Raw genomic sequence first — 18,269 nt, forward strand, 5'->3', positions numbered from 1 at the left:
TGAGCGCTAGATTTTTATTGGTTTTGAGTTTTGAGACTTTCTGATGAATATCAGAAAGTCCGGTGTTCATCAAAAAGATGTCACTTGAGTTAAAAATTGTGTCCCTAAATTTTTGTAGGTGTAGTTTTAGGGAGACTGTCTATCTATGATAATATATTCTATATGTTATTGTTGGTTTAAAAGTTCGTATTGTAATTTTAAAGAGTTAAGTTCTTGACACAGTTCAGTGGTCTCTTTATTACACTGTGAATAAGAAGAACAAATCTTACAGTTTTAAAGAATTCTCCCACTGCTAAATTATTATATTTAACAAAGACTTCGTATTCGTTAACGGCTTTAGTGACTTGTTCGTTCCGCTTATCGCAAAGATTTTGAACAAACATAATAAGACAGTTCATTGTGTTCTTTTAAGCTCTTTAAAAAAAAGTCGTAATTCTACCAACTTCTTTAGGATCAGAAGCCATTTCTTTTGTTCTTGCAATAAATAATCATCTGAAGCTCTCAAATGATACACAATCGCTGGCATGGATTCTACCACTCAACAACCCAATCAACCTACGTCACTCACTGTTGGATAAATGCTAAGGAAATTTTGGGGGAATCTCAAGTGATTGTTCGAGATGTTTTAAGGCATGCGATTAGGTTTGGCACAAAGGCCTGTTAAGCAAACGTCCATTTTTGTGTGTCTGTCTTCTGACTTCTGTGAACTAGGTTGCCAGCCTTTTGCCTGGATGTAGATTACATATGTGGAGAATGAATCTTTGATAATAAAGATTAGTTGCAGACTCTGACTAAACTGAACTAAATTAAACTAAGCCTTGCACTAAACAGATCTCAATAAAGTTTGTCGAATGAGGACATGTCGTTCATAAAATTTGAATTCTACAATCCTGAATTCTTACCTTCACACCATTCGTCAATGTGCTGCTGTTGTTAGTCCTAGTAAACCTTAATCTTGTTTTATTTAAAAAAACACAAAACCTTTTTCTCCACTCTTACTTTTGACAACACCGAATTTTCTAGAAATGAAAAGATGAGATTTCTCTTATTGGCTTTGCGTTTTTATTCTAAGTTCCAATCTCTCCCTTGGGATAAACGTATCACGAATATAACCTCTTCAGCATCTACAACATTAATTTAGCTTTGAATAGCTATTAACTCAATCTAAATCACAAATCTGTCCACCATCCCAAATGTTTTGGGATGGCATCTCTAAGAGCGTCATAAACATACTTGGCTCCGTACAGAAGAGAACAAAATTAGGTTCTTTAATGATCCATTACATTCAGTTCCTTCTAGTTCTCCTGATATTTTAATGGTCTTCATTAGAATTGACATCAGTAAAAGCCCCCTTCTCAACTCTCTTTTGAATCTGTTAAAACACATGCAGTAGCCATTTAATATTCCACAGTTCATCTTCAAACTCACAGGGAAAAAAATTCTTCTTAATTCATTCCTTCTGCTACTGCCTTTTGAAACAGTCTTCCTTCTTACATATTTCGTAAAGAGCACAATATACAGGTCATCAAATCTCTAACATTAACAAGTTTTTTTTCTTTCTCCTCAAGTCTGAATAGTCTCTCCCGGATGGTATTATCATTAAAAAAATGTTGCCTGGATGTGCCATAGGATAATCTGGAAATTCTCTTCTAGAAACCACACGTAGAACTTTTTCAAGCCACTTCAGACTTCCAGTCAGTATGATGGTAATCTCACACTGAGCCATAAAAATCATCTGCCATTTGAAGATATTCAAGTATCCTTGCTCATAATGGGATTCAAACTTCCAGATTGGAGAAAGAAAGAAGCTGGAAGAAAGAAGAAAATGTAGTGGATTGGGACGAGTGAATTTTAACCTGGCTGGTTTAGACTAAAACTCCGTCATTTCTGAAGATACATTTCAATATCTTATACCCTCTCCCATGTTATTTGTGTTAGGCATCCTTAACCTGTGACATAAATGTCATGGAGTAATTTGCTAACGTCGTTAATAGTTCATTTAGTTAACTGATTGAAGTATGGTCTCTGTATATGTTTTCTTTTTTTATTAACTTACCTGATTTGCATCGTTATAATTCTCTATGTCTCCACTGTTCGTTCCACACTTGTCTTTGCCGTTAAAGTGCTCTGGTCCATATGGTACCCCATCATATTTCGGAACAGACGGATCAAAGTAGCTCCCTCCCGTACCTTGTCCAGCACCAATCTGTCCTGTCATATGGTTGATAACAGCATCGACATAAATTCTGCAAAACGCGACAGAGTAAGAACTTCTTTTCAATATTTCTTAATTACTAATTATGAATTAGTATTTTTCAATATTTCAACGTATTTTAAATGTCCACATTATAATTAATGACATTTTTACCTTAAAACAGCATTATGCTGACATACCACTCTCAGATGCTAGCGGTCTAAAGAATCCTTGATGAATCAGTTTGGAGAATTTCAGTTTACATCGCGTTTCTATTCTAACTTAAAGTAAACTTAGAAATTAAAAAACTTAGAAAAAAAATTCTACGTTTGCTTATAGAAGTATGTTGTATTAGTCATAGAAATCCTCTTAGAAATATATTATTCTCAGAAATACAACATGTTAACGAAGCAATGGAGAACATAACATGTTCCTTCGATGAGAGTTCAAATCTCATTTTTTTTTAAGTCAGTCAAAATATTTCTTGTTTTAAAAGATGACTGCGTCGTATATGATTCATTCTGTTTTATATAAATTTCCTCTACATTTGAATTCACATAAAAATTTGAAAGGTTAAAAATCTATAGCACTCGAATACTTAGTGGGCTCTAGAGATCAAACATGGCATAATTTAAGACAATTTAGACTTCCGATAAGCAGTGAAGAAACTGTTCCACCACCTAAAGATATTCATAAACATCATGTCACATTGGAATTCAATCAGTAAGTTCAGGATTCTCTTAGGATTCTCGGAGATGCTCTTAGACATTTAGTAGACAGTCAACCTAAGAATTTATTAATTGCAAGATGAATAAAGAATGTACAGGACAGTTTTATGCTATGGCAAAGATGGTTTCAGGATTAGTATTTTCAGGATGCAGTTTAGATTGCACATGTCGAACAGTAACGCAACATCAGAATAAATAAAGATATTGTTATTGGGAATAAATTACTAGCAATAAATAAAGATATTACTTAAATGAGTTAGTAAGTAATCATGTTTTGGTTATTACCCGACTGATGTTATCGATTTCATTTCTCGTTCATGATATAAGAAAAAATTGCTGTTCAATTGCCATAAAAATGAGATAAATAACTAAGTGTTGTTCATCACGGAAATGAATCGTGAATCTGTATGTAACCTCTGAGCCACTAAGATGTGGCCCAAATAGGATTTTGAGTCTATTTGGGACAGTATCAGGCACATGAGTCTCTTGAAGTAACAGGACATCGATATTTTTATTCTGGGAGAGTTTTCCAATGACTTCGGCTTTGGATCTTGGGACCTACAATGCTCAGGGAGTAAATCCTGAGATTTTGTTGATGTGGGGACTGTAGTACACTTTTCGTGGTCTGTCCTCCTCCCAAGCAGACCACGCGACTCTTTTTGTTCCAGGTGACGGTCGAGCCGGCATGAAGCTGAGTAGTGGGACAATATATAGTTGAATAAAAAGCAGTCCAGGAGGGATGATATCCTTTGGACGCCAGGTTGGAGACTTTTGCTTCATGTGCACCCAGAGATCAGGGGGAACACAGGAAGGCTATCTCCATCCACCACTTATATTTTGAATTTTAATTATAAGTATTAAATAAATAAAACGATTTCGGACTTCCCGACCAATTTCCTCGCCATCAGGAATTTCCCAGAGCTCAGTTATTTTATCATTCTCTTTCTTTTATTCATAAATGACCTTCTGTCATTAATCCATAATTCTATGGATAGGATTATCCATAGTAACTCTATGGATAGCCCTATCCATAGTAACTAGGAAATGGCCGGTTTCTCGTTAGTGAGAAACCGGCCATTTATGCATAAAATATCCTATTCTGTTGATGGCCGTGCACTCAATCCCTCTTCTTCTTCTTCTTTTTGACAAACTTATATTGCCATATTTCCCCAACCATCCGAGCCCTTCAAGGCTTATAGCTAGAATTTTAAACACAAACCATAATGCAATTCTTCGATGGGATGAGGATAGATAATTTCAGTGCTACTAAAACACAGTCCTGATTTTTTTTTTTCGTTCAAAAGCTTTTGTAAGCCTTTCTCGGACCTGTTCCCGAGTTATTCGATCTCTAGGTGGGTTTTTTTTCCGTAAACTCAAGAAAATGCACCGTAGAATCCACATACTGTACCACACAATTTCAGAATATGTGACACTATATGACCAAGAGACTTTCTGTCGTCTCTTCATCGGATGCCACGGTTTTGGGCCAGCTATCTCTGATTGGCTACCGGTGGAGATTGAACTTCCCCCTCAGTCTTCAAAAGATAGATACGGCTAAAATGGCTTCATCTAACGCCTTTTATTCCTATAAGGAAATAAACGGCCTTGGCTAATGTTTTATTTATTTATTTATTTATGTATTTTTTGATATAGTGTAAGATTTTCTTGAATATTTGGTAATGCCTAATGCGAAAGGAAAGATGGGATAGGAAATTGTCAGGTTTTAATAAACCATCTGAGTGATGGAGCGCTCTCATTTATAATCAAAAACAAAAATATCGCCACGATATTTTTGTTTTTGTGATGAATTTTTCTGCTACGAATTAAGTTGTTAAATTATTTGATTTTACAAAATAATTAGGGATTTCGTGAATGCCGCAAGTAGTGCTAGATTATAGCTCATAATTTCTTTCATAATAAATATTTATTTCCTAATATCAGAAATGATTTAGGAAATAATTGTGATATAGCAGCAAAAGTAGGTTTAGTACATTCTGATTAATTTGAGTAATTTGATGTTATAATTTTCTCTAATAAAAAGATTACTTCTCTCTACCATAATGATGATTACATCATGAAGTTTTGACTAGCCACATTAAAAAAAAAAAAACTTCATCGACTTTAATTAGGAAAATCAAGAATTTTTTTCTAATTAGGGTCCTAGTTAGAAATTTTGTTAAATTTCTTGGTTAGGCTATTCAATTTCCTCAGTAGGCCTAACGTTAAGCCTAATGCGAAAGGAAAGATGGGATAGGAAATTTTCGTTACTGCTGTTGTTTGTTAGAAATATTCGTAATAACAAATATATTCAGATTGTCTGACACAAAGAATATGTTGCGATTGTGTTAGTTTATTTTATAATCTTGCTAAATGTATTTTTTTTCTTGATCTGTTTCTTGTTTCCCAACCAGGAAGTCATAGGTTACGACTGCTATGCTGGAACGTGCATCGGTGGGATTCGAGTTTATTGGTTGCAGTTGTTCGAGTAGAGCATTTATAAATTTACACGGGGAAAAATAATATCAGGTGACTGCAAAGGTATGCCTAGAGATGTTTAGTACTTAGATTATGCTTTCTCCAGTGATGAAATGGCATATTAACTGACTAAAATGTTAGTCTTGTTAAGAGAAACATTTTAATATTGTCATCTAGAGAACTGTTAATTAGCATTTTTTTTTTTTCCAACGGAAGAGTGTCAACAGAAAGCCCAAGACAGGAAGTTGTTGGAATAAACGGATCACTCACATCAACAGATTTTTTCCGTCACATAATGCATTTGTGTTGTTCACTCTCCCCCCCCCCCCCAAAAAAATATATATAGTGCAGTGTAAGTGTATCTACTGTAAACTGTTATTAAGATTTATAAACCTAATAATAATAACCTACAACCCGTAGTTTTTTGACGTAATCCTGTACTAATTTCATTACGTCTTAGATGATTATTGTCCTTGGTGAGGACAAGATGTCCTGATGCTGTTTTATTCCCTTAGTCCACTATCTATTCTCTAGTTATTTATGCTCCGTACTACACGTTCTTGATTTTTTTTTCTCTTCTTAGATGACGCTTTAGAAATTGTACCACCTAATGCAGATCCTCCATAAGGAAATAATACAATTCTTCAAGATGATATTACATACTAGATTAGAAATGATATTAGAAGACGATATTATTAAACTCAAGCAAGATTAGCTGTAGATGTGTGTGTATTAGACAACCTGTAAAGAGATTACACTGTTGTAATCTCTTTATTATGGTTATCTTACATTTGGGCTACGTTGATAGAGGGTAACATATGTTTCTTTCCCAAGGTCTCATCCCGCCAGTGTCATAAATTGAGCTTTTTTTTTTTTTTTTTTGAAATCTTTCAAACCGCTCAGTAATTTCGCTGACTAAACTCATTGCTGACAGCATGGCGTAGTTTACTCTAAGTGACTCGAACAAATCCAGAGCTTCTCTGATAAATCATAAATATGGGAACATGAATTCATCAATTGCGCATTCAAAGAAACAGTTATGGTTTTTTTCCCTCCAAATTTAATTTCGGATAATTGAATAAAATTGGGCTGGAGGAGGGAAAGAAATCGGAATTTATCCGAACATTATATGCTTTAAATTCATGTAAAAATAATTTATATTTTTAAATTAAATAAATTTAAAAATCGGTGAATAAATTAAATCGTAATTTAATCAAAGAAACATATTTAATTTAAAGAGCTTTTATTGAAATAGGAAGACAGACAGACAGACAGACAGAGAGAGAGAGAAAGTTGAATTAGATTGTTTTGAATTATGGCCGTAGAAAAAGCCGTTGGGTTACGTATGTCTGTTCATTTTCCCAGCTGGCTTGCCTATTTTGGGATGAAAAAGTCATTGCACCGACGTATGAGATCAGCTGACCTACTTCAGTTGGAAAGTGTGTGTTATGTTCAATCGAGTCGTTTCTGAGTCCTGGCGACTCCACGAACATACACTCACCATTCCGATCTGCTGTTTTAAGGATACCTGTGACATAAGACTGAAAGATATATGCACGTAAACACAAGAATATTTGTCTTTACGTGTTTACGTAATTCTTGTGCTTACGTGCATTCTTAAACACGTAAACACGTGCACGTAAACACAAGAATGTGTTTACGTGCATATATCATCCATTCCGATCTGTTCCTGACCATGTCTTTCAGAACCTCCAAGCGCACTCCAGTTGCTTCTTTAACTCTATCCACCCATCTAATTCTTGGTCTTCCTCTTCTCCTGCTTCCATCAACTTCAGCAAGCATCATCATCTTCTCCAGACTGTCATTTGCTCGCATAATATGTCCGAAGTATGACAATTTTTGCTTGATAATCATAGCTTTGAGGGAGCAATCTGCCTTTATTCTGTCTATCATTGATTTATTGGTTTGCTTTGCAGTCCATGGTATTCTTAGTAAGCGTCTCCAAACCCATAATTCAAATGCATCTATCTTCCTTCTTTCACTCATTCTCGGGATCCAACTTTTACATCCATATAGTACCACAGGGATACCATTGCTTTCACGATTCTGATTTTTTTTTTTTTTTGAGGCTAATATCTTTATCTTCAAAGATCTTGCTTAAATTTGTCATTGCTTTCTTTCCGAGTAATAATCTTCTTGTAACTTCTTTAGTACAATAACCATCTTTATCAATTCGGTATCCTAGGAGCACAAAATTATTAACTACTTCCATTTTCTCCCCATCTACTTCAAAATCAAGTTCATATGCTGCCATAACTTTTGTTGTTTGAGGTTAAGTTTAGACCATATTTAGCCCTTCTTTAACTTTCAAAATAAGTTCCTCCAAATCTTCTTTGCATTCTGTTAGCAAGGTGGTATCATTTGCATACCTCAAATTATTAATATTTTTTCCACCTATTTTAATTCCAACTGAAGACTCCTCCAGCCCTTCCATTCTTAAAATGTATTCGTTGCACAAGTTAAACAGGTATGGAAATAAAATACATCCTTGTCGCACCCCTTTACCTATTGTGAAATATTCAGTTTCTCCAAGATCTGTTCAGACAGTAGCTTCTTGTTCATAATAAAGATTCCTCAGAAGGATAATGAAATGCTCTGGGACTCCCATTGTTCTTAACACATTCCACAGTTTCACATGATCTACAGCAGTGGTTCTCAAACTGGGGGCCGCAAGTATGCCACAAGGGTGCCGCGAAATTTTGAATCGTTTATTTGAAAAAAGCAAAATATTCAATTGTCACAAATAACTAAATCAAAAACAAAAAAATTATATATTTTGATTTTAATGGATGAAGCATTTTGATTATATATTTTGATTTTAAGTGATGCAAAAAATGATAAAAATTATCATTTTTTGTATCACTCTTATATTATATCCTGGGATTTCATTAGATCACCGCGTGTCGTACTAACTAGGTATGTGACGGCACATAAATACTTGGGAAAATGAACTAATGAATGGTTAGTTGTCCTGCTGTCTGTTTTAGTATTTCTCTGTCCAGTGTGACAAGTATTATACATGATCATTTCCCCTAAACAAAAATCATGAGTCTTTTGTCATCGGCGAGAATAAACGAAGTACGATATTAAAGTCGTTAAATTCAGTGAGTAGAGGTTTTTCTTATTGTTATATATTCCAACTATAACGAGAGACATCGTAAACAAATGTTTTTCCTTTTTCCTTTTCAGTTTAAATAAAATCTGTTTTTTTTTAAACACGCTTTCCTTCATATCTTTAGTATCTGTAATATCAATTTATTTATGGGTTATATATGCGAGTCTTTCAGAATCAATTAATCGGCACTTTACTCTCTATAAAAAGCAAATAATACTAGCGGTGCCATGAAATTTATTTATTGATTTTAGTGTGCCGCTAGACAAAAAAAATTGAGAACCACTGATCTACAGAGTAAAAGCCTTGCTATAGTCAAGGAAACAAAGGTAGACATTCTTTTGATATTCTTGTGCTCTTTCTATTATCCATCTCACATTAGCGATTTGATTACTTGTTCCTCTGCCTTTTCGAAATCCTGCCTGTTCATCTGGCATTTCTCTTCACGAATGGTTCCAGTCTATTCTGAATGATCTTAAGTAAGATTTTACTTGCATGAGAAATCAGGAATATAAACTGATTTTTTCCATTCCCTAGGCCATGTAGTTGTGATCCAAATTCTCTGACATAGAGCTGTTAAAATTTTAACTGTCTCTTCTCCCAGGGGCTTTGAGCAGCTCAATGGGTATTCCATCTCCTCCTCGTGCTTTCTTACTGGATAACTGTTACAGTGCCCACCTAACTTCACTCTCCAGTTGTACTGACTCCTGTGTATAATTCTGCTCTTCAAATTTCTCAGTAATTTTGGAGTCCTTTCTGTAAAGGGGCTTCTGTATATTCTTTCCATCTTTCTTTGATGTCTGCAGCTTCTGTAAGATATCCTTTGTGTTTACTTTTAAATATTGTCACCTTGGCACTAAACTTCCCTGTTAGTTCTCTGATCTTTTTGAAAAGATCTCTTGTTTTTCCTTTCTTGTTTTGGTCTTCTATTTGTTGGCATTCCTGGTTAAAGTATTTTCCTTGTCTCTTCTGGCTTGTCGTTGAAACTCTGCATTCAAAGGTCGAACTTCCTGCAAATTTCCTGTGGCCTTCATTTTCCTCCTTTCCTGAGCAGATTTAATGGCATCTTCTGACAGCCATTTGGACTTCTTCTTACAAGCTGCTGGAATATTCATCTTTGCTTCTGTTTTAATTATATCTTTAATCTCTTCCCATAGTTCATCTGGTTTTCTTTCACACAAATTGAGTGTGTTGAATCCAGTGATGTAGCTAGAGCTTTTGCCGCCCGGGGAGATCTCTGAGTTTGCCGCCCATCTCAATACACCAAAAATACTACAAAAAGTCAAAACGACGTATAGGGAAATAAATTAAAATACCATGTTTATTTATGAAGTAAAACTTTAATTTCAACATTCTAAAATGTTATTTTTCTTGCTTTTCTGTTGGCAAAATTGTCGATTACATTGGCGAAGTCTATTTCATAGTAATGCAGGTAATTCTTAATCAATTTTATTTAGAAAAACTCCTCTCACAACTAGCAACACTTACAGCAATTGTGACAAAAATTCGCAGTAGTATTACAATATTTGGGAATGAGTTCTCGAGATTGTATTTTAGAATTAACTGCAAAAGTTCAAAAAAGCTCATTAAAGTGCCGCCAGGGGCGGACCGCCCCCTCCTCCCCTCCCTAGCTACACCTCTGGTTGAATCTGTTCTGTATGCTAATATAGTATTCAGCTGGTATTTCCAAGATCATATCTGATCGACATTTCTGTTGTTTTCAGTTTCCGTAGTTTCACATATATCGTAGCTACTAATAACTCATAGTCTGCACCTCGAAAAGTCTTGACAGACTGAATTGCACTTGTCCATCTTCTTTGTCCAAGTATGTAGTCAATTTGATTTCTGTATTGTCCATCTTCTTTGTCCAAGTATGTAGTCAATTTGATTTCTGTATTGTCCATCAGGTGTCCATGTGTACAATCTTCTTTTGTGCTGTTTAAAGCAGGTGTTAACAACAACAAAGAATTCTCTGCATAAAACTCAACTAGTTTCTTCCCTGCAGAGTTACGAATACCTAAACCAAAACACCTGTTATTCCTTGTTCCTCAGTCTCTCCCACTTTTGCATTCCAATCTCCGATAAGTAGCCATAAATCTCCCTTTGGCGCTGCATCTATCACTTCTTGTAACTTGCCATAAAATTCTTCAATGTCTTCTTCTGATGTCTCTGTAGTGGGTGCATAAACCTGAATGATGGTCATATTCATTGGATGTCCACTCACTCTGAGAGAAATGATGCTATTACTCACTAGATTATAACCCAATACATACCTAGCCATCTTTTTCCTGAGTAAGAAAGATACTGCATTTTTACGACTTGTCTCATGTCCTGAGTAATACATCATATAGTCTCCTGTAAACGGTATACAGTATACAGTGGAGAGTTCAAGAATTTTCTAGTGACTCTCAGTTATTGAGTTAGCAGATCTGATACGGCGATGTAGGATTTCTCCTCGCTGAAACTGAGGTTTCTCATTCGTAAACCAGGCAAACCAGCCAGAATAATGCATGCAATAACAGACATACCACCTAGTGTCATAACCTTAGTTGCTTCGAGTGTAATCTCAAACATCCCAGCCCTTCCTGGAAAGAAACGAAGGAGTTGTCTCCCTCATTTCTTTCCAGGAAGATAGCATGCCATCTAATTTCAAATACTGGGTAAAAAAAAAAAACAGGTACATACCTTACTCCAGCTTTGTTACATCTTCTCACCATATCTCTAAATTGTTCTTCATTTCCACTTCTGGTCTCAATCTTATAGCTTACAGGCTGATACCTCTCCCACCAGGGTCTCTCGATTAACGAGTTCCAGTGTGGTTTCCAGATAACTCCATTTTCATTAGGGGGAGAAACCTAAAAGAGATGAACTTATTTTAGAAGGTTGAACAATGTTACCAAAAAGAATGCGACAGGACTGGAGAGGTGAAAGAGAGTAATGCGAAAGATATACAACCTCTCGTGCAGCAGCTTTAAAAATACTGAAATAATAAGATTCCTCAAATTTCTTCGACCCGCATTCGGAGATTGCTACTGAAATTGCGCAATTTTGATGGCCCACAAAATAAGAAAATTTGAATGAACTTCTTAAGATATTTTAGATGGAATTCTTTACAGTTTTCTAACTACTAGAACCTTTGGGGTTCTGTCACCGCCTCCTCGACGAAATGCGAGTCTTTGTTTACAATATAATAGTTTACAGGCATCGCTTTCTTTGTCCTTTGATCATGCAGAACAGTCAATAGATTATCGATTTTGGTTGGGATGATCGGAGTTGAAATTAAGACTTATAACTAAGATCAATATATTATGTTTGCTAATTGCGTGTGTATTCTTGCCTATTTACATTTCTGGAATGGAAATTCTGAGTTTCCGTATCGTGAACATATGAACATAATAAAAAACATCTTAAAAAAACAAAAGCGCAAAGAAAAATGTGATATTAATATATATATATATTTGTAGAAAGTATTTTACCTTGGGTATAATAAATGTTAAAGATACCAAGCTATTTTAAACCTGGTTTTACTCCATTTCCCAAGTAAGCAAACAGACAAACAAGTCAAGTTTGCGCCTGCAAGTCTAGCTGACCCTGCACGTAGTGCAAGACCAAGGCAACGCATGGTAAAAGTAGAATAAGCTCTGATCACTAATCTTAATATTTACCCATAATGCAGAGCACATCTCCTGGAGAAGATGTATGATGCTTTGTATTAAAGGCAAGGGGCCACTACCCAGACCGGTTTCGACCTTTATTGAGGTCTCGTCAGTGGGAGCTAGGCTAGAAATATCAAGATTTAGTAATACAGAGCTTATAAGTATTTTACCAAAACAAGTTACCATAAGGTGTTTTAACCCTATTAAATAAAAATCTCAGGAGGAGATATAAATGTAGAAAGTATTTTACCTTGGGTATAATTAATGTTAAAGATACAAAGCTATGACTTGCAGGCGCAAACTTGACTTGTTTGTCTGTTTGCTTACTTGGGAAATGGAGTAAAACCAGGTTTAAAATAGCTTGGTATCTTTAACATATATATATATATTATATAAATATATTAATTCTATATAGTTTCTCCAATATCCTAGATAACTAGTAGGTTCTGACATACATTTTAAAGTCTTTTCTATAGGATTATTGTAAAGGATAAAAAGTGCAGGCATCAAAAGTGACTTCATTGCAATATTACAAAGGTAAAACTGTTAATAACTGTGCTACTAAGCTTAGTAACACTTGAAGATAGTTACTAAGCTAAGTAATAACTGTAGAAATACTAAAGAGCACATGACAAGTGCTGGCTTACAGTTTCGAAACTGCGTACTAAGAGACTACTATTCACAATATTTCAATATGAGATTTTAACGAAGTCGCAAACAGACATATTTTTGGACATTTCGTACAATGCTCATCACACTTGCTTTGCACAGAAATGCACAAAATCAATCGACAGACTTGTCAATGGGACTTCTAAATTGAATTTTGGTAAACACTGGAGAAACATCATTCGTACTTCCCTGACATTATTTCCAGTGACTTTAATCAGTTTTTCTTTAGGTAATTTTCTAAAGTTTCTTGAAAGTTTAAGTTTATCTCTATTCAGAGTTTAACTTCACTCTTCTTTACCCAAAATTATGTCATTAGGGGAACTATACTTTGAAGTTTGTTGGATGCTTGTGCTTGTGAAGTACTTTGTTATCGTTCTCTATCTGAAATAAAAAATTAACACTAGAATGAGTTCAAACTGAAACGAACGATCATATCTTAAGAACCTGAGATTAAACTTCAAAATATAACTCTGGAACAAGACGCAGGCCTTAAATATTGTGAATCAATTATAAATAAAAAATAAAAATTATTTGGGAAAGTCACTAGCAGATTATTATCATCCCGGAAATGGTATTAAAATTTAAAAAATCTTATTTACTAAGAAAATTAAGAAATTAATTAAGAAAATTACTAATAAAACAAAACTGTCATTACCGGTCAAATTATAGTCGTTGATGTACTAACTTACATCAACGACTCATGATTTATTAACAATCAAATAATTCTGAATAAAAGTCACTATCGAATGCGATTTCTAAGGACAGAAGGACAAACAGGCAGGAAAGAAGATGAGAAACCAACAATAAAGTCAAAATGCTTAAAATAATTATTCAAAAAAAAAAAAAACATGGTTGGAACATGCATCATTCTACATGCGTGTTCTTCTTCTACCAGAAATTCTTCTTCTTCATCCAGAAATCTTCTTCTACATACATACGTAGAATTAGATTTCTGGATTATTTAATCCAATGTATTTTCATAATCTTCTTCGAAATTGTCACAAAAAAAAAGACATTTGGCAGTTATGATATTTGGGAACCCGATCCAGAAGTGGACATTTTAGCAAACTTAGGAGTAGAATGTTGAAAACAAACTGTGGGTGTAGGAGCTAAAGGACTCGCATTGCATCATATCTACAGCCAACTCATCCCCACAAAATGCTGCATTTTGCTGCTCGAGACACTGCGTCTCACCTGTACAATTTCTAACTTCATACAAATCCAAAATCACCCCAATCTTAGGACTGTTCTTATTTAGGTTTGACGGAACAAAATCTCCTTGAAACTTTGGTTCCATCCAGAGGGGGTGACCCGTCTCTCATAAGATATACTCACGTTCTCACTCTCTTTCTGTCCTTCCTTTTCTAAAGGCACGTCCATGGACTTTCGTGCATTTCCAGGTACTTTCTTCAAAACATAATAAACTCGAGCTACTGCTCAACATCCATCCACTCTCCAATAGCAAAACCCAGTACTAATCTCTCCTTTTCCTCTTCGTTCATTCAGTTTACCTCTTCGGACTCTTGTCTTTCCAGACAAAAGGCATCGTCGATGCTCACTGAATGCGAAGATCCAGACATCCGTCACATCAATAAAAGTAAATCTGCTCGTTCCCATTTGGGGAATAAAAAAAAGGAAAAAATCCTTTTTATTCTTAGGAATATAATTAGTTTTCATTAACAGGAATATAAGTATCAGTTATGTTTCATTCTAAAACAGTTTTACAATACTTATATCAGCAGAATGTATATTAAAGGAAAAGAAATACAAAATTACCCATGTTTACTAAAATTCTTTATTCTTGAAACCTTCTGTTGAGAAACACTTTAGATAGAAGTAATTTGCTCAGCAGTAAAATACTCTCATTGAAATGCAACGACCAGCTTGCGCAATGTAATAGGTCTGGCAAGAGGTGACCTACCTGGACTCCTGCATATCCATAAGGCCCCAAAAACAGTTCACATTCTTCTGCTATATCCGTCCATCTCCATTCGAAGAGGTGAACTATCGTTGTTCGCCCCGGCACAACGTTTGGATCGTGCGATCCTTTGACAACTATTAGGAGGGTGCAACTTACTACCAGACTCAACATTGTTTGAATTGCTCCAGGAAGACGAGAACCTGTTTTATAGTAGCTGGAATCATCCATGCAGCAAGGTCATTTTCTGTGTGTGAAAACAGGCGCTAATCTATCCATCACTAAAAAGAAATAAAAAATAAAGATTAGTTCAGCAAAATGCACATCGTTTATAGCTATCTATCAGTTTGATACTCTGTATTGCAGCTGTTAATTCCACAGCTGATAAATGTGGTTCTCAATTACATATCTTTTTTTTTTTTTTGGAATAAAATGCAGCTGTTGTAAAGGCACGGAAGTCATCTGATTATTTTGTTATAATTAGATATGTTGAGAATGAAACCAAACACATTTAACATCGCAGATTATTATCCGGCTTCTGTTAAATGTGCTGAATCACCTTTTAAACATTGAACTCAACGTAGTCTGAAACAGCCTTTTAAACGACATTGTAGTTTCATACTTCGGAGCTTTCTCATTGTCCAAGATAAAATTTTAACTACGCTTAATAAACTCAAACTATTAAGTGAACTCTTTTACTTGGAATAATTTTTTCTAAAATTCTCTGCAACGTATTATTTTATTTAACTGTAAATGTATATAATATTTAAAGGAATATTTACACTAGTCGTTAAGGTTGTATTTGGAATTGGTGATATTCAAAATGCATACTTAACTGATATTTGAACATCCATCTTATTTGAAAAGTATATATCGTGATTTATCACTCTGTACGAAAGTTTGCCGGCGTTCTTCAGTCTACTCCCATCACGGCTGTTCTTCCATGAGAATAGAGAGTTCATTTTGAATATCATATGGTATTCTATGATAACTCATTAACTCGTTAAAACATTATTTTTAATACCTGGACTCCTGCATATTTATTTTAATTTTTTTTTAAGTAAGTAAATTTCCTGAGCTTTCATAAGCATACGTGAAGGCAACACACAAAATAAACACAAAATTCAATAGAAGTTGTTAGCAAAAAAAGTTTTATGAATGTATATAATACAAAAGTGGGTAATAAAATAAAAATAAACTTGAGAAGAGATACTTGAAAAATTAAAATTTGAAATTATAAAAAAAATGTACATGTCATACAAGAACAGCGAATATAAATATCAATATTCTAATTTTAATACGTATACACGTTTAAAAAACTTGCTTTGCAAAAGTGGAATATTTTCTTAAACAAAACGAAAGAGTAGTATAAGCGTTTATCGAATCCTCAACTGACCTACAGTAATAATGTGGATAAGTTCATAATTCTAATTCAATATTCTAATTATCAGGTGGGATTTACATAAAAAGTATTATTGTCATATAGGTTTGATTATTCACTAAGTGTAAAACAGCCAATTTCCTAGTTAATCGATCATTGGCATACAACTGGGTTGACGCAGATAAGAAAAATCGTGTATACATCACATAGCTTACGTACACACATATATAATACTGGTTAGGATTAGGACCACAAGATGGGTGATAGTTGACCGACCGTATTCTTGTGACCTTCATCAATCATGCCACAGAAAAATGCATTCAGTCAGCTGCATGTGAAAGGCACAGAGACTGGAGAAATTACAGATTTCCAAAAATGTTGGGAAGTAAAGAGTGCCGACTTCTTCGAAAAAGGCGATGATGGATGATTCATATTTTTATAGCTGATTATTTTTATCTCACTCGGTTTCAAGTTTTTAGTCGATATTCGGATGATCTCAATGTATTTCCATTTGTGTACATCTGGGTTCGGTTCGCTTACAGACTCACCTGCAGTGTGTCCAAATCAAGGAAGTTTATATGTCTTGGAAGCTAACAGGTTTGTCCTGACTTTACCTCATCAGCCACTTTTTGTGGGATAGAGAGGATCACTTTATCCGATAGTGTTAGCATTTTTATTTTCATACACTTGTAAAAATGTCTTCTAATATTAGTCAGCGATGGTGTTTTCTTGTTCTTAACCCTAACGCATTCAAGTTACCTAAAATTTGGCCAATTCGTGCATTGAAGTGTATATCATGAGCACATAAAAAGCAAAACGTACGCTTTCCTTAATCATTTATTATTATGTATATGTCATTTATTTCTCAAGCAGGAAAAATAAAAATAAATTCGATTAAAATACAAACTTACTTGAATTTCCGCATCTGTTATCACTCTCGTAAGCTGTTTCTTTCTTCCGGTATTTTATCTGACCTGCTCTACACATCGTTTAGCGTAAGGATTTAGTAACCAACCAGCAGAATTGTAGCAGAACTAACCTACCGAATACGGAGAAAGTCGGATGAACATTAGAGTGAAAAGTCTTATATGCGTTCAACACCGGAAGCAAAGAAAACGGTATCATTTTTTAAAGTTTACAAGAGCCTGTATATCTGACAGTCAAGATTGACTGTTTATATTTTCTTATCTCTGAAGACTTCGCCATGAAATCCTGAAACTTTTTTTCCCGTAATGGACTATCAAAATATATACAAAAGAGGAAATAATTATAAAAAAACAAAGAAGTTTTTCTTTTATGAGAACTCACCTCCCCCCCCTCCCCAAGAAAAGCTTATAGTACTGTACGAATCAGGGATGATCCGGATTATCTTCCAGATAATAAGATTTGGAATTTGAATAAAATAAGCAATTACAGGAGAAAAATATCATCCGGAGCAGAAGAGAAATCAAAGAGAGCTACGTGCATCTATTAAGAGATATAAAATCGATTGATATCAACTTTTCGAAGTTAAGTAATCGAAGATTTGACTAATCGATTGATATTAGGTAATAGTTACCTAATATCAATCGAAATTAGGTAACTCCTCGTTGGTTGAAGCGCTTGTTTTTTTTTTTTTTTTTTTTTTTTTTTTTTCAGATGGTTTAAACACCGACATTTTCTGGCCACAAAGTTCATTCCGGGTCCCACTTTCGACTGCATACGAAGGCGCTATAAAATAATTTTATAATTCTGATTTCCTTCCATTCTCTAACGGAAGGGCATTTAGCCCTAAAGTTTCTGGAAACTGATACTTCGACCAGTTTCACCTTTCACATTCGAAACAGTTGAGTGCACTTGCTGAAGCGGGTAGGATTTTATTATTTCGTATGATGATTCAACGGCCGTGAGCCCCTTTTACGGAGGTAATCCATGCGTGTTCACGGGGCCAGTTTGGCTGTTCTGGGGGGGGGGGGGAAGTAAACCCCTACCCATCCGTATGAGACCGACTAACTCACCTTTCGTCTAATGAGACCAGATAAAGGTTCCTCACGTCACCGACGGGAATCGAACCCAGGTCTTTCCGACCGAAGGGCTTCGTCTATACCGACTGAGCTACGGAGGGCCTAGCCAGTA

General features: G+C 35.0%; 1 protein-coding gene across 2 annotated transcripts in view; it reads right to left on the minus strand.

Annotated features, from left to right (window-relative positions):
* The window catches only part of LOC150109328 (pancreatic alpha-amylase 2a5-like), a 94,440-nt gene that overhangs the window by 10,966 nt on the left and 65,205 nt on the right, over window positions 1-18,269 (minus strand). The window contains exons 1-4 of one of the 2 annotated variants that reach the window (XM_090412590.1): window positions 17,066-17,134; window positions 14,777-15,054; window positions 11,216-11,385; window positions 2,057-2,246 (exon numbers count right to left, since the gene is read on the minus strand). In XM_090412590.1, the coding sequence (XP_090268716.1) occupies window positions 2,057-2,246; window positions 11,216-11,385; window positions 14,777-15,004 (588 nt within the window). In that variant the 5' untranslated portion in view covers window positions 15,005-15,054; window positions 17,066-17,134. Of the gene's footprint in view, window positions 1-2,056; window positions 2,247-11,215; window positions 11,386-14,776; window positions 15,055-17,065; window positions 17,135-18,269 lie in introns of those variants that run through there. The other variant, XM_090412583.1, reaches the window with a different exon arrangement.

The sequence above is a fragment of the Typopeltis vanoorti genome, chromosome 2 (genome assembly GCF_054136105.1).
Source record: "Typopeltis vanoorti isolate ZY-2024b chromosome 2, IOZ_Tvanoo_1.0, whole genome shotgun sequence".
Taxonomy (NCBI): Eukaryota; Metazoa; Arthropoda; class Arachnida; order Uropygi; family Thelyphonidae; genus Typopeltis; species Typopeltis vanoorti.